This window comes from Barbus barbus (assembly GCF_936440315.1).
Source record: "Barbus barbus genome assembly, chromosome: 3".
Lineage (NCBI taxonomy): Eukaryota > Metazoa > Chordata > Actinopteri > Cypriniformes > Cyprinidae > Barbus > Barbus barbus.
Window position 1 is genome coordinate 19260253 of NC_136731.1, and position 26712 is coordinate 19286964.

A 26712-nucleotide genomic window follows, 5' to 3' on the forward strand; every position below is an offset into this window, starting at 1 on the left:
CTGGTACTGTATGTTGCAGCTATTGCTTTTTGACCACCAAGGACCACCAACCATGTTTCAGAACAGAATCACCATCTTATCTATTTTTCCAGTACACTTAAGTAAATAATTATATCACAGCCAGTACATTCAACTTACTATTTTGTATTGTAAGTGTGGTATTTCCACCAAATGCCAGCGGGCTATGATGTTTTGCACTTCATAGATCTACACACCTTTCATTAGCTACACCCCTTCTAAAAACTCTTAAACCAGCCTACACTAGCTGGTTTTACTACAAAAAAAGGTTACTATAGTAAAACCACGGTAACCACAAATTAACCATAGTTTTGCTACACTAACCAAAGTTTAACCATTTGTAGTAAAACTGTGGTAATACAAATTGTAGGCCTAATCAATACGCCAAAAAAAAAACATGGTTACTACACTTTTGCTACAATAAAACCATGGTTAATTTCCGTAAGGGAGTCCCTTACAGAAAAAACACATGAATTTCACATGTTATCACATGTTTTTTACATGTGATCACGTGTGACCTCATGTCACCACATGTGAACAACATGTCACCACATGTGAACATAATGGAGCACATGTGGAAAACATGTTACTATAGGTTATAATATGGAGCACATGTGAAATATATTTGAACATGTTTTAATAGGTTTTAACATGTGAATCATGTTACACACGTCACAAATACTGTACATTTTCAGCTTCATTGTAATGGGAAGTTCAGATCATTTTACTGACTCTGATCTTTTTGAAACTCATTCATAATTAAAATGTTATATGTTAATGAACAAATACCCAAACACAACTTACACGATGTTGATGTTTCATTCATCCCCATAAGCTGAGCTATGCAGTCTAGTGCCGGATACAAAAGTGATAATTAAGTGGTAAGTACTGACAAGCAGAGTCCTGCATGGGTCCGATTTTGTAAATCCGCACCCGCATCCGACCCGCTTAAAATAGAACCGACCACCCGACCCGCAACCGAAATAAAATCATTTTAGACTATCATATTATAGACACACTTACAAAAATGTTTATTGCCAGGTCATACAGAAGTTATTACATGACCATTAACACAAGGACAACTTCAGCCAAAGCTGTCAAAAGGCCGTTACATGAAGAACATGGCTAACATTACCACGAAACTGAGTAGCCTTATAACATTTTACAAATCGAACAGACGCGGCTACAACACTATATGCCACGCAATTTCGTCTATTTCTAAATTATTTGATCAACTTCAAATACAGGCATATTTTTGTAGATGTGTTCCTAAAAATATGCATATATTTTTACGTTTGCACATGATTGTTTTAAACCCGTGTTTAGACCCGCACTGAAAAAAAGGAAAAGCAGTTTTACTGAATTCACTTAAACAATACACTTACAGTCTACTTAATAAATTTATGTTTGAGATGCAAACATAATTTTATTGTGTAAAGTCTAAATGAAATTCAACAGTCATCAAAACATGATATAATCACTTTGCAAGAAAATGTTCAAATTGATTCAGATTTCCAACAAATGGTGATCACGTAAAATTATTTTTTTCTGCTGTTTGATTTACTTAATTAAAATGAGCTCATGTCACACGATTACTTTACATTTTCTTCTCAATTTAATTCCATTGTGTACAATTAATCTAATTCAGTTTTGTGAAGTTCTCTTATCATTTACGCGGGAGCAACGTGCACGAGAGCATCCGCTCATGCGCTTTGAAAAGCAGAACCGTTGGTCTGGGAAAGCACACTTGAGGGGACTGACTGACATGTTTCCAAAGCTCGTTAAAAGGTAAGAATTTCATTTTAAAAAATCGTATGATAATACTAAAAATGCATTCATTGTCAGATTAAATGCAACAATAGTGTTTTAAGATAGCTCCACACGCTTTTAAATCATATCGACGGCATATTTCGTCGAGTGTAATCGCAGAATTTTTTTTTGAGGTAACTTAACGTTAGGCCTATAAGGTTAAATATTACTCGTAATTTTCCAAACTGCAATTAAATCACTCACAAATGGATACTAAGTTTTCATCAGGCGATTAATAGGCTAATGCCCGTCAACATTGGCTAAAAAGTGTTCATTTCACAGCGTTTAGAGTTAACTTAGATTTTCAGAATCAGTGATTATAAATATTTAACGGAATTTTGTGCTGAGGGTTGATAGGAAAGAATGCGTAACGTACGTTATGTGTAACAAGGGGAAACCTAACTGAATTTATTAATGCTTCATAAGAGCAAGGTTTAATAATACCTTATGACAAAGAATAATTATACAAGTCTTAACTATATCGAGATGGAGATTGACGTTAAACGTTTTTGCACTTTACATGGAACGTAAAGCATTGAAATTGGTTAAAAAAAAATGTCTTAAATATGTCAACGTTGTTGTGCTTTGTAGTCAGAAAACCCGCTGCTTCCAAGTTCACTGATATGTGTTTTTAGGACCAGATTCGACAATCTGTGTTACCTCTGAGCTACCCTCCACTGACTTTAGGTTTGTATTTAGGTGGGGGAGGGGTTCGTCGCCGTTGTCTTATCACAGCAATGGACAAAAGCGCTCCATGCTCCGTCAGTGTATGTAGGTTTTCTGACTCGCGCCCATAGACAGCAACGTAACTGACATTCTGCGCTTTGAATGTCAGTTACATTGCTGTCTATGGGCGCGAGTCAGAAAGCTCGTTACAAAGATGAACGGATGTCCTAGGGTTGTCAAACGACTTGAGGGTGAGTAACGTTAATTCAAGGGGAAAGTTAGGTTCCAGCTGGTTAACGTACCTGCCATTCTCCCACTGTGTCTGCACAGCATATGGACAAGTTTTTACCAAAGGTTTTTACTATGCTGATAGCACTGATGTTAACATTTGGTGATTCAAATGACCCATGTGAGGTCTCTCTTAAAGTTTTTAATGCATTTTTTATTTTTAGTGAATGATTTTCCATTGGGTTTGCCTGTCAGACTGCTAAATTTATGGGTCAAGAGTATTTCATTGAATCACACAACATGATATGATAAGGTGTAAAGCAGTCAGTCTAGCTGTATTTTCTTCATTATTTACCCCACCTTAACCAATTTTGCATCAGACATGACATTAAATGTTCAGTAGATTAAACTGATTTTAAAAAATGCATTGTTTAGCTTCAGGTTAGCACACTAGAAATTATTTGCATGTATTCATACTCTATTTTTTGTACTTGATGTTAATTGCATTACGTTTCACATCATAATATCAAGCTATTATCTGTTTTCTAGAATATAACATGCATGTTTGCCATACTCATAATATAAATTATGAACTTTTAGTGAATGAGACCTATTGTGCTCTTTTGTTTAATTGTGTTTTGAGTAATGTCTGTAACTAACCTTTCTTTTTCTGCTCTGGCTTATTTTTTTAAGGATGACATTGATGCAGCTCGTGAACTTGCCATCAAAGGACTCTGTATCTATCTTAATGAGGACCCTAAAGATCTCATTCAGGAGTACGTGGTGAGTGGTTATAGTACAGATTCCATCGGTCAAGCTATGTTCAACAAGCAATACATTACTACATCTAAAAACCATGGTTTCATCTAATATGCACTTTTTTGTTTTTGGTTCTAAAAAACTACCCTTACAAAAAGAAGTATACTTTAAATTAATTTTATTAAGTATACTTAAGTAAAGTTCAAGTATATTTTTAAGCATACTTTATGTAGTAAGTATACAAATATCAGTGTACTACAGGGCTCGACAGTACGAGCATTTCACTCGCATTTGCGACTAAAAATAGATGTGTGCGAACTGGAAAATATATTTAGGAGCACAAGTGCGAATACAAAACAGCCTAACTTATACAGTAGCCTATAACAAACGTATTAATTTATTCTATTTATGGAAAAATTGCGATGCAGCCTCATATGATTACAGAACTTTAAAAAGGCAACGGTTTAATTTAAATGAGCACAGATGAGAAGAAAAGCGGAGCGAGTTAAAGTGAAGACGCGCTGAATGAGGCTGCCGTTACCCCGGTAACCCAGTAAACAAATCAGCTGCGCTACTTTCCTAAAACTGTGTAAATAATGTTTCACACTCACAGTCATTTAGATATTTATATTCGCTTTAGTCTTCACAATAGCATCAAATAAATCTTAAAGACTTAATGACTATTTATTTTCAAACATTTTTTCTAACCTAAAACATGGCCCATCCACTGATCTATAATAGAGAACAGTGGGTCTATCTATATATCAACGACTGATTCGTTATTATTGTTCAGTAACACAAGTTCCATTAGTTAACATGAAAAAAACAAATAACTGCATTTATTAATAATGCTATCTTAATTTAAACTTTTATTAATACATTATAAAATCAAAAGTTGTCTTAATATAATTCAATGGAGCTAACATTAATAAAAAAATACAACTATGTTAGTTAATCAACATTAACAAAGAATATTAACTACTGCAACAATTAGCTATTGCACATTTTTAGTTAATGTTAACCTGCTTTAACTAATGTTAACAAATGGGACTTACTTACCTATTGTTCTTTCGTTCATTTGAACAATCTTTTGCACTCTAATCTTGAAACACTTGTTTACTTTATATTTTTATGTATTTTTTATAAAAGTCTTTTAGTAAATTATCTTTAATAAAGTTATTTAACCTGTTAGGAGGACAACACTTTTTTTCACTTAGAAATTATATATAGTGATTTAAAAACAAAAACCGTGACAAAAGTTTCAATGATTATTGTGAAAATTTTATACCGACACAGTTTAATAGGATTATAACTAATAATTAGCCTATTTAATAGTGTCTGAAGTAAACCTTGTGTACTTTCTGTATTCTGATAAATTAAATAATTGTGCTTGTAAATGTCTCTTTGTATCCCCTTATTAAGCTAAAACACCTCATTTGAAAAATTTGCATTGCGCCCCTAAATTTTTTTAATGCGCTCCTAAATTTTTTGACTTAGGAGCACATGTGCTCCTTGGGGAAAAGGTAAGCGTCAAGCCCTGTACTAGTAGTATACTTGTAAGTGTACTATTTCAATACTTCTTGATACTTATTCAATACTTCTTTGGACTGGCTCAAAAGTTGATTGATTAGAGAGCTGAATCTTTGACACATGGATGATCTAGCATAAATAAGATAAATTGTTTATAGTTTGTTTTTAACAGGTTTCACACAAATATGTAATTCAAACGGTCTTTAATTAAGGTTGTCATGAAAATGCAACTTTAACCATCACTTACAGACATAAGTTCTTCAGAGTTATGAAGACAAAACGTGTAAAAGATGATGAAAAGTGCTCAGCTGTGCTTCAGGGTTGTTGCATGCATTGAGAACTACGGCAAGTCTGAAGAGACAAACAACACGGTGTAGTAATTCTTCTACCTGCTTTCTTAAAGGAGCAGCACATCAATAGTTGTGATATATGAAAAGTGCTGAGCACGTCCGTCTTTGGCTCAGCACCAACCATAATGCGAAAGCACAGTTTGAATCTGGCAGTTATGTCACATCATGTCGCGTTGTCATTTCACTGTACATTCTCTCCTTAATGGTCAGAAATCAAAATCGTTGACACTTTAAATGCAGTTTTGGTATTTTATATTTTGTTCCTGGAGTTCATAAAGTTTGCAAAGTGTTTTGCACTAAAAATATCATTTTCTAATCTCACCTCTTAAATGTGTATATATCAAGAATATTTTGATTATCCATTTCATGACTCCTTTAGTACACATGACTCCTTTAGCACACAAAAAAATTATTTTTCACATCTCCAAAGCAAAGAGAGGTCATACTCTAATGAAAATAATACTTTTGCACTCTTGGATGAAACACTGACATCTGTTTTACACAGTATGGATTATTGTATTATTTAGGCTCTCTTTGGCAACTAACTCCAAACTTGTTTTCAAATTTGAATATTATCAATCTCATTTCTTACAGACCATGTCAAAAAGACACACCCAGGCATCGGAGGCACTGAGATCAAGGTCTGCATGGCACAGAAGTTAAAAGATCTGAGGAGACGAGCAGAAAGGTAATCTTCAGATGATCCAACATCAGTCTATTCCTCAGTCTATTTTGTGATTTATTCACAAATTGTCAAAAGTGCTTTTTATAAAAGAGACGCATCACTCTTATACAGTTGTTTTAAGCCAAGATGAAAACGACATTGCTGTTCACCAGCATTTTTTGTTTCCATAGCATATTCACAAAACATTTAATGACACTATTAACAATACAATTACAAATTAATAATAATAATATCACTAAAAATATATAGGCTTAATAGCTAACAGTCTTTAAATCCGAACACAGCAAATCAGTCATCTGTGAAAATCAAAAGCTTCAAACACCGTTTTTTCAACCTTAAAATAAAACGTATATCATGAAATCAAAATTGACCCTATTACCCCAAAATTACCCAACACGTAGGTGGATCTGTCACCAATTTTAATGTTTAAGCCATGAATGAAATAAAGGCTTTTTAACTTTTTTCTACTTACTTCGGGTGCCTTGGAGTTCCTAAGTTCTTATATCTTAATTATCCCAAACAACCAAAGAGCACCGAGATGTTACACCCTGAAGCAGCACTTTTGCATTATTTGCTCTGATTGACCCTATTTACTTTGCTTAGTTTATCAGGATAGACTTGTGTTTGCACTGCCCTAATCTTTGATTGTTTTTCTATCCCAAAACAGGATGCCTGCTGAAGGAGGCACAGAGGACTGAGACAACACACGTTCACAAACACACAATACACACACATGCCCTTATACATAATCGTTTTAGAGGCTTTTTTTTTTAATGTATAATTTTAATTTGGTTTTGCTTTGTTTTAAACATTCAATTTGTACTGCATATTTTTGAAATGAAATAAAAGCTCAATTTGAATTATTTGTTTTAATGTTGGGAAACATGGCTATAGGCCCTACAAAAGAACATGGTAGGCCTACCGTTTTCTGTGGTATTTTGCTGAATGATTTTTACATGGGTTTCACATGAAGTTGCAGGTTTACATGTGGTGTAGGTTTAACATAGATTGTTGATGGGTTTCAAATGTTATTCCATGGGTCTCTAATGGGAATTTTACGTTTCACATGTAATTATATGTTTCACATGGGAATTTTCAGGTTTAACATGTGATCTCATGGGTTTCACATGTGCTTATAGGTTTCACATGTGATCTCATGGGTTTCACATGTGCTTATAGGTTTCACATGTGATCTCATGGGTTTCACATGTGCTTATAGGTTTCTCATGGGGCTCTAATTGAAATTTAACATGTTTCACATGTGATCAAATTTAACATGTTTTACATGTGTTTCACATGTGATTTACATGTGTTTCACATGTGATTTACATGTGTTTCACATGTGATTACATGTGTTTCACATGTACTCACATGTGCAAATGTTCCAAAAGCACACATTTCCCATGTGCAAAACACATGTTTCACATGTGATCCACATATTTCACATGTGCAAAATCACATGTTTTTACATGTTAAATTTCACATTTGCAAAATCACATGTGCATGTGGTCACATGTGATCACATGAGTTTTTGCACATGTGAAGTTCATGTGTTTTTTCTGTAAGGGGTAACCACAGTTAAACAAAACTGTGATGTTTCCTCGTAAATACTAGCTCTAGGAGACCCCTAACTTCAGTCTAACGGTAACTATACAGTTAATTTTAACTCGACGGTATATTTGCGATTTCTGACAGACTACTTTTATGTCTGACTGACTGTGGTTAAACTGCTAAATGCAGGCTGTTAATGATAACAAACATAGTGTATTTATCTTGTTTGACAACGTTATTCTATCGCTATTTAAACAGTGTTACTCAGTCTTTTCAGAGGCGACTCACAGCGGAGGAAATAACACACCGGGGCCTTTTAATCACTCTTTAACTTATTCAAACCCACTTTCCCAAGTTTAACATGGAAAACTGTCCTGAAAATATATATTTTTTTCTTCTGGACTGAAAGAATTCATCACTCGTTATATAAATGTCCTACCATCCAACGCGTACCGCAGCGACAGCAGATCCAAGATGAGACACGTGAAGAGGATCCGATCGCTCCGCGCCGTCATGTTTAGTTGTGTCTGCGCTGTATCGAAACCGTTTTTAACCAGCTAACTGTGTTCAATCGTTCAAACAGTAACACAACACACAGTCTCGGACCCTTCTTTTATCGCAGGAAACCACTGCCCAGTCTGAATCTGCCCTCGCATAGCTGCCTGTTTTAGTTAATGTTATCCCTCCCCCACACATCTCTCTAAAAGTGCACGTTGCAACTTTATTCATTTGCACCCTGTCACGACAAAACCGGGACTGAAATGGAGAGAACTCATTCACCTGTCTTTTAGATAAAGCAAAGTCGTTTTGAACATCGCATTAAGTGTTTAAAGGCCTCATTTGAAAAAAAAAACACAGCTCTTTACTTCACCCCATTTCCCTTCATTGTCAACACATCCTCGAGCTCAGATATAATTAGGGGTGGGTCTATATAAAAACATGCGGTTTCATATCACATCCCACAAAGCTTTCTGTGTCAGAATATGAGCCAGTGGACCCCCACAGACACTGTCATGATTAAAGCATACTTCCCTATACAGTATGCAGAAAAGACTGAATACATGAGATTCTGAAAGTGTGCAACCACACATAAGTGTCCTTGTGACTGAATTGTAACAGTTAACAGAAACAGATCTGTTGTACCAGCCTGAAACACTCAGCGGGTCGAGCTGAATAGAGCATTCAGTTGTGTTCTTCAGTAACGTGTGCCTTACAAATAATGACGCTGTAGAATCATACAAGTGCAAAAGAAGACACAACTAGTAGTTGTAACTAATTCCAAGTAACAGTTTCACCAGCTAAAATAGGCTAATGAATAGTACTTCTGACAGGTTTGAAATGATGTACATCCACATGCAATGAAACTGAGTTATTTTATTAGAGACAGGATTGGCCCACAAGTTTGCCACCATTTTAAAACCACACAACTAGTTAAATTCCACTCTTTTTACTTTCTTGGTAACTTTTTAACAGTTTCAGTGTCAGAATGAACAAGAGTGAAACATACAGCTGTAAATAAGGCAATTCGTATGACAACAGTAACTAGACAAGTAAAGTTTGTGAACACTGAAGTTGGCTTGAGACAGTTTGACCTGTTCGAAGTGGTTTTAAAACATGTAATTTGAAGGAGTTCAGTTGAATAAGTCTGAAGTTTGACAACAGTAAACAACAGTATATATTTACATTTACATTACATGTCATTTAGCAGATGCTTTTATCCAAATTGACTTACAAATGAGGAAGCAATCAAAATCAACAAAAGAGCAAAGAGTGCTCTAACAGGTCTCAGTTAGCTTAACGCAGTACTCGCAACTCGTTTAATTATAAAATATATAAAAAGAAAACAGATAGAAAAAGAATAGAGAAGCTAGTGTTAGTGTTTTTATAATTAAACAAGTCTAAGAATAGGTCTGAAGTTTGAATAAACAACAGTAAAGCTAGATTGCTTAGGTTGCTATGCGGTTGATAGGGTACTCAGAGTGGTTGCTAGGCTGTTGCTATGTGTTGCTTGAGTACTCGGGGTTGCTGCTAAGGTACCGGGGGTTGTTGCTAGAGTGTTGCTAGGGTACTTGGAGTGGTTGCTAAGGTACCTGGGGTTGTTGCTATGGTGTTGCTATGCAGTTGCTAGGGTACCCGGGTGGTTACTAGAGTGTTGCTATGCGGTTGCCAGGGTATTTGGGGTGGTTGTTAGGGTTCTCAGGATGGTTTCTAAGGTGTTACTATGTGGCTGCTAGGGTACTTGGGGTGGTTGCTAGGTTGTTGCTGGGAGGTTGACAGACAGACAGACAGACAGATAGACATTATTCAGACAGATATTCTTTTAAAGATATTTGCTTTACATGCTCATTTGTAGTTACTTTAAGGTATTTTTTCAAATATGTTTTATTACCTTATATGTCCAAAACTGTAATTTTTCACACACAACAAAATAAATAAATAACATCTTGTTGCAATATTACAAAAAACAATATTGAATGTATTTGGTCAAAATCCCATGTTATAAATGATGAAGTGCTATGCAGGATGTTTAAGACTTTGGATTTTGGCTGATTAGACGGCAATGCTGAACTAAAATGCAAAATGTTTGCTCTCTCTCTCTTCAACGTGAATTCCCACATCTCAAAACTCAAATTCATAAAATATTAACCCCTTTAGACATAGATTTTGAATTAAAGAGTAAAGAAAATACTATAAAAAACTTATTGAAACAACCTGTTCTTTATTGTAAGACCTTGTAAGAATAAAATCTTATAGTATCTTTATAAAAGCATACAAGAATCCAATAAAAGCCTAATAAGGATGCTACTCAACCATTTTTAGTAGCTCAACAAGCTTGTCAGCTGGATCTTTGAGTGAAGTGAAATAACACTGATCCATATGATTTCTCGTCACAATCTGATCCGACTGATCTGACTGCGGACAGTGAGGCTCAGCAGATGGATCCAGAATTAGGGAAACATAACCAAAGCAGAGATATTGCTCTGACCGAGTTCCTTCACAGGGACTGTTCTGGCTGCGCTAACAGTTCTTTATGTGCATTGGGCTTCTTCACATCATAATGGCCCATCCTGGTTTTTTTGTAGTAGGTCAAGTAGATGTAGATGCAGATGACAAGGATGACCACCACTATAGCAACAATAATGCCTAATATTATGGGTATGTAATTCTCTGTGTCAAAAATAAAAACAAATATATGAGTAAATCGGCAATTTAGTGAATGAAATCCAAGCAACCAAAACTTGGGATAGATCTCTATCCTGCATCATGCATGCTAATCTAAATAAGTCTAGAAAAACCCATGCAAGACAACAATGACATAAGCCATAACACTTAAACATAATAAGCCATAATGTCATCAAAGTGTCACGAACACTGCAAGCAGAGCATTACAAGTAGCGAAGGGGAATGTAAAACCACATTCTGTGTGAATAGACTAAGGATGTAAAAAACACTAAATCAAATTTCAAACTGAGATTGAGAGAAACATTGAAGCAAAGTGTCAGATTGATGTTTTGATTAACACTGACCTGTAGATTCAACGATGAACACTTTGCTGTCGCTTCCCTGAGTGTTTGTAGCGGTGCACGTGTAGTTTCCTGGACTGAGTGTGGAGGACTTGAGCACTGAGGAGCTGATCTGCTCTTTCAGATGATCTGAGCGCCATGTGTACCTAGGAGCCGGGTTTGCCTTCACTGTACAATCTAGAATAACCTCATCGTCTTTTATGATGGTCTCTGTTGAACTGGAGTGTTGTGGTTTATCTGAGGAGGACAGAGATACATTTCTCAGAACAACAGCATCATGATGAGCAGCTGTTATTAACAGATCACTAAAAATACTGCACAACTGAAACCTTTTGATCTGTGTTCATTCAATTCACATGTAATATTTAATCAAATAATTTAAATTAATATGGAAATCTCTGCGTGTGATTAAATATGACACAGTTGCACATCCTTCACACTAGAAGGCCATTCAGAAATATAAACTGAATTATATGGCTAGCTTAGCAATAATAAACTTACAGTATACTTCAACATTAAGAGGTTTTGATGAATTTGTAGGATGAGGTTGAGGTCCTTCTGCTCCCAGATCCAGCTCTGCTTCACACCTGTATTGAGCTCCATCATCAGCTCTGTCTGGACGGATCAGGAGTGTGACAGTTTCATTCACTGGAGTCACACTAGTGTCAGTGAAAGTGGTTTGATCCAGCAGAGTCTGTCCTTTGTACCATTTGACAGCGAGATACTGAACAGGAGCCACATCGTGAACATCACACTGGAGCTTATACTGCTCTCCCTCCATCATTGGTCCGCTGTGATCCACAGTGCTGATGGACACACTGTCTGGAGTCTCTGTGGAGGAAGATTTACACACTCTGAAATCTGCTGTGATCAATGAACATTTATTATATATTTCTGAGAATGAAAAGACAAAAAATATCAGTAACAGAGAAACTCACTGTAAACAGTGACTGGGAGCTCTACTTGACACGGAGCCGAATCGCCTATTTTATAGTTTATGAAGCAGAATGGCTTTATGTCCCATTCTGTCAGTTTTGACACATTCCATGTGATCAGATTCTGGTTTGTGGTCTTAGGCACTCCTCCTTCACTGGCTTCCCATCCCATCCCTTGATGCAGGACTGAAGTGTTACAGGTAACTGCAACAGAATCGCCGTACCTCACAACAGCTCTCCGTGGGTTGAGCTGAACAGGACATTCAGCTTGTGCACCTGTTAATCACATTTAAGAGTAGGCTGTGATGGACAGTATTTTAATCACTTATACTGTTATAATAAACAAACGTCATGTTACTAATCGGACAACACATAAGCAAAAATGCCAGAGATCTTTTCCTCCAAACATTTCAACATATTTTCATTTGGCTTGACGAACTACACAAAACCACAATGTACTACACAATACATGTATACACACACAGTGCCTTTAAAGTAAAGTCACTGCCTTTCAATTGCCTTTTTAATGCACTTAACTATGGAGGACCAAACCTGCATAAATTAAATATGAATAAATGAATGAATAAATGAATAAATAAATATATTAATGAATAAATAGATAAATAAATGTGATAATAGGAAAATAAATAAATGAATAAACGACTTGATAAAATAAATATGATTAATTTGTAATAAAATAATTTAATAACTTAATTATTTTCTGCTTTTATACATTTGTAAACTTTTTTTTTACTTTTATTTTTTCACTAATTCTTTTTTTATTTATTTGTATTATTTATACATTTATTTTTAGATTTATGCATAAATTTTTTTCTTTAGAATGATTTATTCCCACATGTATTTATTTTTAGATTTATTTATTTATTTTTACTTTTCCTTGTGGAACACATGGAAATGAGGAAGGTGGTCCTTGTGTAGCTTCATTGCATCACTGGTTGAGAGCTCACGCGTCGAATCGTCAGGCCAGCTAAGCGATAGAGATGAGAGTTTTCAAAGAAAATGGCTATAAAGAAGATAGTAATTCGTTGTCCAGTTTGCTACGGGATGTGGCAGATCAGCTGGAGAGTTGTAAGTTATTTTCACCTAACGTTATTCACATTAGTGCCGAAATATTTAAAATATTTTCCAGAGATAAAAACAGGAAGCTGAAACTACTTATGTGATCTCCCACAGCAACATCAGACCCTAGGGTGATGACACCCAGTTATTAGACTAGAAACCCAGAGTCGTTGAGAAACAGAGTTGCGACACTCCCATAGGCTTCCATAGGAACTTAGGAATGCGGAAGTAAAGCGTGTCATGGAGCAGCCAATAGTTCCAAACAACCGATAGTTTCAGCATTGAAGACCATTCAATTCAATGCTTTTCAAACACAGACGCCAGAAATTTGAGAAAAATACAATATTTTTTGCCATTTTAATGCATTAGTTTACCTCTCGGAAATCTGACCAGTACTTGTATTTTATGAAACGCGTTATAGTTAATGTTTATTTTTAGATAATAGGCAGTATATGCTATATCTGCGGTTAGATAACGTGGATATATTATATAATAAAATATTTTGATGAATACAGTTGGTTGCCTTTTTTATTTTGAAGTATTTGCAAAACTTAAATTTACATTTTTTTCCATTTACATTTAGTCATTTAGCAGACGCTTTTATCCAAAGCGACTTACAATGTAGAAGCAAACAGACCAACGAAAGAGCAACAAAATAAAGTGCTGTGACAAGTCTCAGTCTAGCACAGTTCACATAGCAATGATTTTTTTAAAATAAATATAAATAAATAAATAGAATAGGTAAGTGCTAGTATTAATTGGACAGATGGTGGCGAAAAAGATGTCTTTAGATGTTTTTTTTTTTTTAAATGGCTAAAACCATTTCAAGCATTCATTGATATTCACTTGTGTATGCATATTGTATCTTATATTTTAACATAATATTGTATTAAAATGTCAATAATAGATGAACATAGATGAAGAAATATATATTAATACAATAACACGTTTTACATACTAATTAGATTTCTTATACTCTTTAAATAAGCATAATTTATTTCATCATTGGTCTGCACATCCACAGGAATAAGTGTAACACAAAAACACACAAAGTACATTCTTACAATGCAAACACCCTAGCCATAAAGAGTTTTTTTTAATGTCGGGATTTCCCCTGCTTATTAAAAAGTTACGTTCATTAAAGTAGCGAGCATGATAAACATTAGACGGACAAGACCTCAACATATAACAAATGACAAATTGCTCATTCTGAAATCTGAAGATTTATGCTTTGTATAACAGTTACACATACAGGTGTTGGTCATAAAATTAGAATATCATGAAAAAGTTGATTTATTTCAGTAATACCATTCAAAAAGTGAAACTTTTATATTAGATTCATTCATTACACACAGACTGATATATTTCAAATGTTTATTTCCTTTAATTTTGATGATTATATAACTGCCAACTAATGAAACTCCCAAATTCAGTATCTCAGAAAATTAGAATATTGTGAAAATGTTCAATATTGAAGACCCCTGGTGCCACACTCTAATCAGCTAATGAACTCAAAACACCTGCAAAAGCCTTTAAATGGTCTCTCAGTCTAGTTCTGTAGGCTACACAATCATGGGAAAGACTGCTGACTTGACAGTTGTCCAAAAGACGACCATTGACACCTTGCACAAGGCGGGCAAGACACAAAAGGTCATTGCTAAAGAGGCTGGCTGTTCACAGAGCTCTGTGTCCAAGCACATTAATAGAGAGGCGAAGGGAAGGACAAGATGTGGTAGAAAAAGTGTACAAGCAATAGGGATAACCGTACCCTGGAGAGGATTGTGAAACAAAACCCATTCAAAAATGTGGGGGAGATTCACAAAGAGTGGACTGCAGCTGGAGTCAGTGCTTCAAGAACCACCACGCACAGACGTATGCAAGACATGGGTTTCAGCTGTCGCATTCCTTGTGTCAAGCCACTCTTGAACGAGAGACAGCGTCAGAAGCATCTTGACTGGGCTAAAGACAAAAAGGACTGGACTGCTGCTGAGTGGTCCAAAGTTATGTTCTCTGATGAAAGTAAATTTTGCATTTCCTTTGGAAATCAAGGTCCCAGAGTCTGGAGGAAGAGAGGAGAGGCACATAATCCACGTTGCTTGAGGTCCAGTGTAAAGTTTCCAGTCATTGATGGTTTGGGGTGCCATGTCATCTGCTGGTGTTGGTCCATTGTGTTTTCTGATGTCCAAGGTCAACGCAGCCGTCTACCAGGACGTTTTAGAGCACTTCATGCTTCCTGCTGCTGACCAACTTTATGGAGATGCAGATTTCATTTTCCAACAGGACTTGGCACCTGCACACACTGCCAAAGCTACCAGTACCTGGTTTAAGGACCATGGTATCCCTGTTCTTGATTGGCCAGCAAACTCGCCTGACCTTAACCCCATAGAAAACCTATGGGGTATTGTGAAGAGGAAGATGCAATACGCCAGACCCAACAATTCAGAAGAGCTGAAGGCCACTATCAGAGCAACATGGGCTCTCATAACACCTGAGCAGTGCCACAGACTGATCGACTCCATGCCACGCCGCATTGCTGCAGTAATCCAGGCCGAAGGAGCCCCAACTAAATATTGAGTGCTGTACATGCTCATACTTTTCAGTTGGCCAACATTTCTAAAAATATTTTTTTTTGCATTGGTCTTAATTGATATTCTAATTTACTGAGATACTGAATTTGGGACTTTCATTAGTTGTCAGTTATAATCATCAAAATTAAAGGAAATAAACATTTGAAATATATCAGTCTGTGTGTAATGAATGAATCTAATATACAAGTTTCACTTTTTGAATGGTATTACTGAAATAAATCAACTTTTTCATGATATTCTAATTTTATGACCAGCACCTGTATACCTTCATATTCATTCGCCTTATTGTTATTGTATTTTTGTTATAGTGTTTTTATTCCTACAGCAGGCTTACTACAAATGTTTCAACAATGATTTCGTTAACAGCATTCGTTTTGAAGCAGATAATGATTTAAACAGTGCAATTAATTATTAATTTAGCATATACATAACATTTTACATGGAAACGGTAATGCTAGTAAACATATTTGCGTGATCTTAGAGAGTCTGAAATAGATGCTGCTCAATCAGGACATTAAAAATACACACATCATAATTTATTCTGAGAAATAACTGACTACATACAGTACGGACTTAAAGACATTAGGCTTTATTTCCAAGATGATGGATGGTAAGTTAAGCGTTTCATTTCAGTACAACACAGAGCAATAAAGTAACAGAGGCTATTGTATTATTCATATCAATTTCTGATACTAATACGTTCATGTTTAATAATTCCTGAATAATCATGTACATAAAGAAATTGGCTATATTTAGTGTTGGATCAGTTAACTTTACGTTACCAATGTTGGCAGTGCACAGCAGACACACCCACCTAAACGATTTAAATATATTGCATATCCTGCCCAAAAATACCATAAACATTGCAGATAACATCTGAAGTAAAAATAATTTACATAACAGTTACACCTAACATAAAAACTAATCCCGTGTGATTGATTCGCTTCAAATCGGGTCATTTTAGGTCAGTGTTTTAGCTGTGACTCAATGGTGCTCTCTGCCGGTAGGGAATAGTAAGATGGCGGATCGAACATTTCCAGCGGCTTCGCTGCCTGTCGGCACTTTAGCGATCCAGTCATTATAAATCAGTGATTTAACATAAAACTTTAATTTGCATGGGTTGTTTTTATAAATCTGACCTTAATTTAATCCAGCTAATCTTAATGGTGAATCAATGTCTTATTTATAATAAACTTTCTATAGGGCTTTTAAAAGTAAAGGCACTTCACAAGAATAAGATCAAATAAGACATAGTTATACAAACAATGCATAAATAAAAGTGAAATACAGACAAAGATAAAATGCAAACTATCAAAAGTTTAACAAGTAAATAACGAATAAGACAATTACAAAATAATCAGGTAAAAGCTAGCCCAAAAAATAAGCTCTAAGGGAAAGTGTAAAAATACTAAGGGATTCTGCTTGCCTAATCTCGGCAGGCAAAAAAATCCAAAGTTTGATCGATTTTGAAAATAAAAGTAAATGGAACAATTAAAAGGCCAGCTTTACACATGCTGGTGTGTAGGGGGCTAAAAGATCAGAGATAATGAGGGGCCAAACCATGCAAAACTTTGTAAGAATTTTAAACTCAATGCTGACACTTTAAACTCAGGGAGGGGACAGGGAGCCAATGTAAAGACTCCAAGACAGGAGTGATATGATCCCTTGTCCTCTTTCCAGACAGGATTCGAGCACTGAATATTTGTTACACACCTATACATTTTCAGATGGTTTGAGTGTTTTGTTTTTGCGAGTAGTAGCATGATAACCAAACATAATAAATTGTTACATTATAATTTTTTTTTTTATATAACCTGTTTATCATATATCATAAGTGTATGTGTGTGTGATCATTTGCTTTCTGACAACATAGACTCATCACTGTTGATCATGCAAAACAGAAACCTTACTAAAGAAGCTCACCAAAATCACTGTAACCTCAGTCAGACTGTAAGAATATTTTGTCTAAAATCCAGAGTGCAGATTATGCTTTACAGAAGTATCGCTGCAAATATACATTCTTACAATAATATTTACATTATTGACAGCTTGCCTCTTTTGTAGCCAATAAGGCAAGGCAAGGCAAGGCAAGGCAAGTTTATTTATATAGCACATTTCATACACAGTGGTAATTCAAAGTGCTTTTACATAAAAGAAAGTGAAATAGACATTAAAATCAATAAAAACATGGAAATAAAAATAATAAAAACAAGGAATTTTAAAATGATATAGAAAATGATTTAAAATAAATTTAAAGAAAATGATTATACCTAAAATTTATTGCAGTCAGTTCGGACATATAGCACAGTTCTCATTCAGCAAATGCACAGTTAAACAGATGAGTTTTGAGTCTTGATTTAAATGTGGCTAATGTTTTAGCACATCTGATCTCTTCTGGAAGCTGGTTCCAACTGCGGGCCGCATAATAGCTAAAAGCAGACTCCCCTTGTTTTGTGTGAACCCTTGGTATTTCTAACTGACTCGATCCTAATGATCTGAGTGGTCTGTTTGGTTTATATTCAGTGAGCATATCAGCAATATATTTATGTCCTGGGCCATTGAGTGACTTATAAACGAGTAAAAGTACTTTAAAATCAATCCTAAATGTAACTGGAAGCCAGTGTAAGGACCTGAGGACTGGTGTGATATGCTCAGATTTTCTGGTTCTAGTCAGAATCCTGGCAGGAGCATTCTGGATGAGCTGCAGTTGTCTAATGGTCTTCTTGGGAAGGCCGGTGAGGAGACCATTACAGTAATCCACCCTGCTGGTGATAAAGGCATGAACAAGTTTCTCCAAGTCTTGATTGGAAACAAAACATCTAATTCTTGCAATATTTTTGAGATGATAGTATGCTGATTTAGTTACTGCTTTGACATGACTACTGAAACTAAGGTCTGTCTCTAGAATCACCCCAAGATTTCTGACTTGATTTTTAGTTGTTTGACCCCTAGAGTCAAGGTATGCATTCACCTTGAGAACTTCATCTTTGTTTCCAAATGCAATGACTTCAGTTTTCTCCTTGTTTAACTGAAGAAAGTTCTGGCACATCCAACTGTTAATTTCATCAATGCATTGGCAGAGGGAGTCAATGGGGCTGTAGTCATTTGGAGATAAGGCTAGGTAAATCTGGGTATCATCAGCATAGCTGTGATAGGCAATTTGGTTCTTCCTCATTATCTGACTTAGTGGGAGCATATACAGGTTAAACCAGAGCGGTGCAAGAATTGAGCCTTGTGGGACTCCACATGTCATGGCCGTCCACTTAGACTTATGCTCTCCTATACTCACATAATAACCTCTCCCTTCTAAGTATGACCTGAACCATTTGAGTGCCATCCCAGAAAGCCCGACCCAGTTTTCCAGTCTCTCTAGAAGTATGTTATGATCGACAGTGTCATCGACAGCAGCACTAAGATCTAGTAGTACCAGCACTGATATTTTGCCAGAATCAGAATTGACGCGAATATCATTTATTATCTTAATGAGTGCTGTCTCTGTGCTGTGATGTGCTCGGAAACCAGATTGAAAATTGTCCAGGTATCCATTTGAGTTTAAGTAGTTGTTCAGCTGATTAAAAACTACCTTTTCAATAATCTTACCTATGAAAGGAAGATTTGATATGGGTCTATAGTTGCTCAACATGGTGTTATCAAGATTGCGCTTTTTCAGAAGGGGCTTAACAACTGCAGTTTTAAGGGAGTTTGGAAAAGTCCCAGAAAGAAGTGAGGCGTTCACCACTTCTAAGAGATCAGCTTCTAAACAGTTAAGCACATTTTTGCAAAAGGATGTGGGAAGTGTGTCAAGATAGCAGGTTGAAGATTTAAGGTGCTGTACTATTTCTTCCAAAATGTTGTTGTCAATTTCTTTAAAAACACACATAGTCACTTCTTTTTTAAATTGCGGTCGAATCTGTGTGACCTCTGCATAACTTGAGGATGTGCCAATCTCCTTTCTGATATTATTGATCTTCTCAGAAAAGAAGGAAGCAAACTCATTGCATTTGCTGTCGGAGAGCATTTCACTGGGAATCTGACTTGGGGGGTTTGTCAGTCTCTCAAAAAGAGTGCGAGTGTTGTTTAAGTTACTGTTTATAAGGTTTGAAAAGAAAGTCTGTCTAGCTGTGGCTAGTTCCACATTGAAAGCATGAAGGCTGTCTTTATAGATGCTATAGTGGATTTCGAGTTTCGTCTTCCGCCACATCCGCTCAGCTTTTCTGCATTGTCTTTTCATGCTCTGAACTGCTGTTGATTTTCTCCAAATTGATTTCTGTTTCCCCGTCTTCTTGCTGACCTTTATCGGGGCAATATCATCAATAACATTCTTAACTTTTGAGTTAAATGACTCAAGGAGAAGATCAACAGAGTCTGCAGAAATGCTTGGTGTTAATGATATTGCCTCCATAAATAGCGCACCAGTGTTCTCGGTAATGCATCTCTTTCTGATAGAGACAGATCTAGATTCAGTGGTGACTGAGATCAATATATCAAAGAAAATACAGAAGTGATCAGATAGTGCTACATCCTTGATTACAATGGATGAGATGTTTAGACCTCTACTGATGAGTAAATCTAGAGTTGTGTCCACGATTGTGTGTGGGTCCATGCACATGCTGACTCAGGTCAAAAGTGTTTAAAACAGTTATAATTTCTTTTGTAGTTTTGATTTCTGCATTATCTATGTGAATATTAAAATCCCCTGCAATAGCAAAACAGTCAAACTCTGAGGAAATCATTGATAACAGTTCAGTGAAATCATCAACAAAGGCTGGAGAATATTTTGGAGGCCTGTAAATAATGATAAACAGGGTGCGTGGAGCACCTTTCAGCACAAAACCTAGGTATTCAAAAGATGAATACTGACCAAATGACATTTGCTTGCACTGATAAACATCTTTAAACAGAGCAGCTACACCTCCACCTCTCCTAACAGTCCTGCAGACACTTATAAAATTAAAGTTAGGAGGGGCTGTTTCAGTGAGGACTGTTGAACTGCAGCTGTCTTCTAACCATGTTTCATTTAAAAACATAAAATCCAGGTTGTTTGTGGTTATTAAATCGTTGATCAGAAATGATTTATTTTTAAGTGAGCGAATGTTTAAAAATGCTAACTTGATGGATTTACATTTTGTCTCTACAGCAATCTTAGATTGATGCATTATAGGCCGCAGGTTAGATGGGTCAGCCGTATGGCTTGAGAAGGCCTTAGACTTTCTATCGCGTGATAAAACAGAAATAGAGGAGGCTACAGGCACACTGGGTTCCCGCTTGTTCTGTAAACATTTGTGAATGTTGTGGCTAATATAGCGGGGACCCGACACATATCACTGAGAGCTGTTATCAGTTGTTTTTGGTTCACCTACACCAGATGGAGAGGGGTTTGGGCCCTGGCGTTGTGGCAGCGGCCGGAGAGCTCTCGCAGGAGGAGGAGGGTGAGCTGGGCCTGCAGTCTTTGGTGGTTGTGGGGGCCGCCGTTTTTTAGTTGATATCTGGGGGCTTGCAGCGAAAGAGTGGGAGAGTTTGGTCCCAGCATACACCAGTTCCTCCATTTTCTGTGAGAAGCTTAGAAGTGGAGATTCTGGAGAGAGGGAAAGTGTGTCTGGTGAGCAGGGCTCTGGCTCTGGTGTTTCCGGTGGCTGTGAGATGCTGTTTTCCAGAAAGTCGTCCTTGGGTGCTGAGTCTTGGAGCTGTTGGAGCTGTTGTAGTACGTCACAGTCTGCATGTGATGAGCTCTGTGGGCATGCTTGTTGTGGCTGCGTGGTGTTATCAGTATCCTTGTGGGATGTGTCAACCACATGTTGACTCAGAAGCTGACATGAATTCCTGTGGTCACTCATATACTGTCCAGGTGTGTGTGTGCCATTCAGGCCGAGTAGATTGGCACACACCGCTGAAGGATGACAGAGGGAGAAATAGATATTGTCCTTAAGCACTCTTGCACCGAGTCTGTTTAGGTGGAGGCCATCCGGTTTAAACAGTTGTCTGTGGCCCCAGAAAAGATTGAAGTTGTCGATGAAGTTGACTCCTTTTATACTGCAGGTCCTTTGTAGCCATGTATTCAGCCCAAGCAACCGTGAGAACATGTTAGTTCCCCTTGCTGGGAGTGGTCCACTGATGAACGACTGAACTTCAAGACTTTGAAGCGTTTCAAAGAGTTCACTGAAATCCTTCTTAAGGAGTTCTGACTGCTCCTTCCGAATATCATTCTTCCCCACATGGATGATGACGCGATTTGCAGTCTTGTGCTTCATCAGAATGTTCCGAAGTTCTTTGTTCACATCAGAGACATTTGCTTGAGGAAGGCAGTATGTAGTTGTAGTCCTGCTACTGATGTTTCTGATAATAGCATCACCCACTATCAGAGTCCTGGGCTCGGCTGTGCTCTGAGCTGAAAGCCACTGTCTGCTCGACCTTGAGCGCCTGTTAGTAGCGATGTTAGCTGCTGGCTGATTCGATCCGTGTTTAGTCACATTTGCGGATTTCTCTCCCACATTCATTAATGCTTCAAATCTGATCTCAAGATGTAAAGGGGGTGGTAAGATACCAGTGTTTACAAGTCTTGTCATAGCCGTATCTGGGGTAGAGGATGCTACGGCAGCAATACGAGATACTCGTGATAATCTGATGTCTCGATTGCCTTTAGGTCTCGCTCCCTGTTTGTGCCATCGATTTGTCTGTCGATCTGTTTCGGCTTTTTCCTCTACACTTTGTATAAACTTTTGAGATTCAGAGGACTCACCAGCTGTATGCTGAGGGGGTCCGTGATGACCGTCTGCTGTGTGTTCCGCCTGTTTTGGAAGTCCAGCAAGTAACTTTGTTTCAAGAACCGCAATCCTTTGTAGAAGTTTGTGGCAGTTTATGCAGCAGGTAGATTCCACGAGAGGCATTTTCTCTCGTCTGTTTGAATGTAGACAGCTGTGTTTTTCCGTCTCTGGAGTGTAAACTGCTGGGAGAAAGTCTTAATTTTCCCCCCAAAAAATGTGTTGTCTGAGCACTGTGCTGATCTGCTGAAGTTAAAATCTTGGAGAGATATGAGAAAAATGCAAAAATAGGGAGCAAAGCGCAGAGCAATAAGCAAGAGCGTCCGAACAGTAGCAAAGCCGGAAGTAAATAAAATTATTTAGTGTGTGTCAAAATATTGTTATGATTTAATATTCTGTTTAATTTTTTTATATATAAATAGATCACATGCGACCTAGATGGGGTCATCATAAGAGGCAGGTCATGGGAAGTAAAACAAAATGTAGAAAGACTCGGAGTGGGTTAAACACGATTTTTGACCACTTCATTTAATATGTTATTCTTTGTAAAACTCTTTACATTTAGTTTTTTTTTTATTCATTTTAGTTTAATTTCAATCGGTTTATCACTCATCCTTTTCAGTGGAAAAATAAACAAGAACTTAAAAGAAGGTCAAGTAGTGAAAGTGGAATGCGTACCAAATCAACCCACAACAACACTTCACAAAACAAGTAGTGCACACTCCAGCCAAAGGACATCCAACTCCCCCTCTCTGAGCGTAATGGGTGGAGTTATGTTTAGCGAGAGGGTTAATGTTATGGCACTGGATAGATTGAATTTTAAACGTTTTGCATTTGTATGTGCTTTATGAGGTAACGTAAATGTGTTTCTAATAGCCTACACTTTTCCATTCAGTACCTCTAAGGGCCTTTTTAAAGGGTCATGAAACCCCAGACTACTTTTTCTGAGATTTTAGCAGAGGTGGTTGTGTTGCACATCATAGAAGACAATGCTAACATCTGATCATTTTAACTGTTGGAGAAAACTGGTTCATTTTAAAGGAACACTCCACTTTTTTGGAAATAGGCTCATTTTCCAATTCCCCAAGAGTTAAAAAGTTGAGTTTTACCGTTTTTGAATCCATTCAGCTGATCTCCGGGTCTGGCGGTAGCACTTTTATCTTAGCTTAGTATAGATCATTGAATCGGAATAGACCATTATCATTTCGCTCAAAAATGACCAAAGAGTTTCAATATTTTTCCCATTTAAAACTTGACCCTTCTGTAGTTACATCATTCAGGCGCTGCGTCATATCACTGCGCCTGCTGCACTCATGGTAAGGCAGCAAAGTTACTTGATTATTACGTCGGAACGAGAGTATAGTTCCTAGCCATATCGGCATAGAAAATCGCAAGAGGTGTAAAATGAGCCTATTTCCAAAAAAAGTGGACTGTTCCTTTAAGCTTTTTGCGCTATTTTCATCTTCCGGGTTTAAAATTGAGTGACGTGGCGTTAGTGTCTATTTAATTATTCATGAGACTACATGTTCTTATCCTATGAGCAGACGCGTCGCTTAATTATTCACAACAGCGTGTTTTGATTTGCTATAACAGACGCTTCAGAACGCATACATTAACTGGGAGAAACGTTCATGGATCGAAGGAGTGTGTGTTTGTGCTTTAATAAGAGCTCGGTACAAACGCGTTTCATTCACTTGGTGAGTGAAAGTAACCGTTTTTACAGCTCCGTGGACCGTGACACAAACCGTCAATAGACTTATATAAACGCCGCAGAATAAGCCTAACAAGTTATCAGAGGTGCAACACGGCGTTCATATAAATGTTTTGGATGCAGTGTGTTTGTGTTTTTAACTCGATGGGAGCGAAATGAAACTGCCTGAACCCATAGCTGTGTGTTTTCTGTCTCGCCTCTTCCCGCTCCGCACCTCGCCCACTTGTAACTTTGTGTTTTTTTTAAACTGTGGCCAGAACTAGAGCTGAAACAGGGGGGTTTACGACCCTTTAAAACATGCAGCTTACCTCAGTAGTAAGTTAGTAGCCCCTCACTGCAGAGCACAAGATCCAGGGGGCGTGGATGGACCCACATCTAGGGGCCCGGGTGGAGATCGGTAGGTTTAGGGATCAGGGGGTGAGCTGGATCTTGTGGTCTGCAGTGAGTACCATCTCCTCACCTTGCTTGTTTAAAGTTTTAAAGAGATTTGAAAACGCGTATTGCGCCCTCCTCTGGCGATCTTCTTCAAATACTGGAATGGGTCCAAACGTCCGGTGCCAAACGCAGATGAATGACTCTAACTTACTCTAGGTGTAGACAAAACCAAAAGTAGCCTGGTCTTTAAAGCACTTATACGAATTAAATGGCTTTACTTTAAGTGTTTAGGCACACAAAACTGACAAACTCGTGTTTTCAGCAGACGCGGTCGACTGATGAAGTAAACATGGCAACAGGCTCGAGCTTTTCCGTTAGGTCGTAACGTAGACTAGTACTGGGCGGTACATCGTCATCGACTAACATTTCTGAAAAGTTATTTTAGATAATCGGACTCCTCTGAAAGTCATTATATCGCCTGTAAGCAACCTTATATGTGAGCTAATTCAGAACAGAGGGCACTTAAGTATCAAGCTACTGGACGGGCAGACACAACCTATGGTTAAAGATTGTTTCGTGATAATGCGTTTAATTTGACAGACATAGCATTAAAATAGTATGGCAGTCTCAAAGGCACCATTGTCGGTCAACATTTCCGTATTGAACCGGTGACATACAAAGCATGCGAACTAAGAAAGCGAGTGGCGCATTTATTCTCGGCATTTTGTAGACTAATCAAACGAAATATTTTGAAAACACTTACCTGCGACTAGTGAGAAGTACAGGAAACACAATCCGAGTAATGTTAGTCGCATGTAGAAAACCTGAAAAGATGTGGTGAGTGAAAACGACCCCTTCTGCATTTTAAAACAATGTTAAACTCCAGTCCTGCGCTTTAGAAAGGGTATGTCCTTCTGCAATACACTTCACCAGCGAGAGATTAAAAGCGAGGCTGACCACGTGTTCGGTCAGCAGAACTGCCCTGTCCCCTGGGTATAGATGATGTGAGGAGTGGGGATCAGCCACTGGATCTAACTCTCTTTCACATTTCACACAGATTCACTTACACTTGTACATTCACAATGACCCTGATGACTATGACACACGGGAATTTACCGGGACTTCCAGTCTTTTTTTGTACTGTTTAAAAACCGGCGAATGGGGCTAGATTTTTGTTGGCTGTGAGTAAAACTGGCTTGTTTTCTTTAGCAGTGGTTCTGTATGTTATTAGGCTATCACTAATTTCAAAACTCTGTTAAATTAGTATTATATTTATTATATTTGTTCATTTTTATAACCAAATACGCTTAAACAGTGAACACAATAAAACCATTGACATACGTTCAGATGTTTATTTGTTTATTTATTTGATTTATTTGCTTCCACAATGTGGTTGCTAGTCTTCCTGGGGCCCATAAAAGTGCTGAAACGTGTATACAGTTAAAATACACAAATATAACATACATAAATATAACATACATATAACATAACCATGTATGCATTTATCCACATATACACATTCACACACATACAGCATTTGAAAATGTCAGTACCTATAACAGTCACAAATTAACTGGTGTAATACTATTAATTGTCATCTGTTTTAGAGTCTTCTTAAAATTACATATGTTGGATATATGCCTTATTGTTAAGTCCAATTTATTCCAAGCAGATGACGATCTAACTAAAACTGTTCTTGTCATACAATTGGACCTTGCAGATGGAACCACTAACACACCTGAGCTCACCTGACGCGTAACATGCCCGTGACAATACCCACTAAAAACCAATTTTCAGATGTTTGCTGACCTCGTGTCACAACATGTCTCACCAAGACTTTTATAGCATAAGCACATAGAGAAAATGACTTTCAATACCCAGATAGCACACGTGCGTCTGCAAGATGTCTGTTAAAGATCTCTTGATATGGAAAGCATCTGCTGTCTACAAACGTCTGGCAGACGTCTTTCAGATGTCAGTTTTACATACATTCTAAATCATAAACATCTTAAAGACATCTAATAGACGTCTATTTGACATCTAAACGAAAACGTCCTATAGACGTATTGCAGATGAGCAAACACCCTAAATAATACGTCTTGCAGATGTAAATGCCGACATCAAATAGACGTCTCTGAGATGTAC

The 26712-nt window shown here is 37.2% G+C and overlaps 1 protein-coding gene and 1 long non-coding RNA gene across 2 annotated transcripts in view; one reads left to right on the top strand and one right to left on the bottom strand.

Annotated features, from left to right (window-relative positions):
- Positions 1-25666, bottom strand: part of LOC306856173 (intercellular adhesion molecule 5-like) — a 31852-nt gene extending 6186 nt beyond the window's left edge. Inside the window, exons 1-4 of the mRNA XM_079395256.1 lie at positions 25331-25666; positions 12059-12331; positions 11622-11951; positions 11124-11357 (exon numbers count right to left, since the gene is read on the bottom strand). Of these exons, the coding sequence (XP_079251382.1) occupies positions 11124-11357; positions 11622-11951; positions 12059-12331; positions 25331-25430 (937 nt within the window). The 5' untranslated portion in view covers positions 25431-25666. The remainder of the gene's footprint in view (positions 1-11123; positions 11358-11621; positions 11952-12058; positions 12332-25330) is intronic.
- Positions 1711-7622, top strand: LOC306856182. The gene is made up of 4 exons (XR_013782982.1): positions 1711-1806; positions 3415-3504; positions 5955-6048; positions 6713-7622. It is a non-coding gene; the product is annotated as an uncharacterized lncRNA (long non-coding RNA).
- Positions 25667-26712: the final 1046 nt, after the last annotated feature.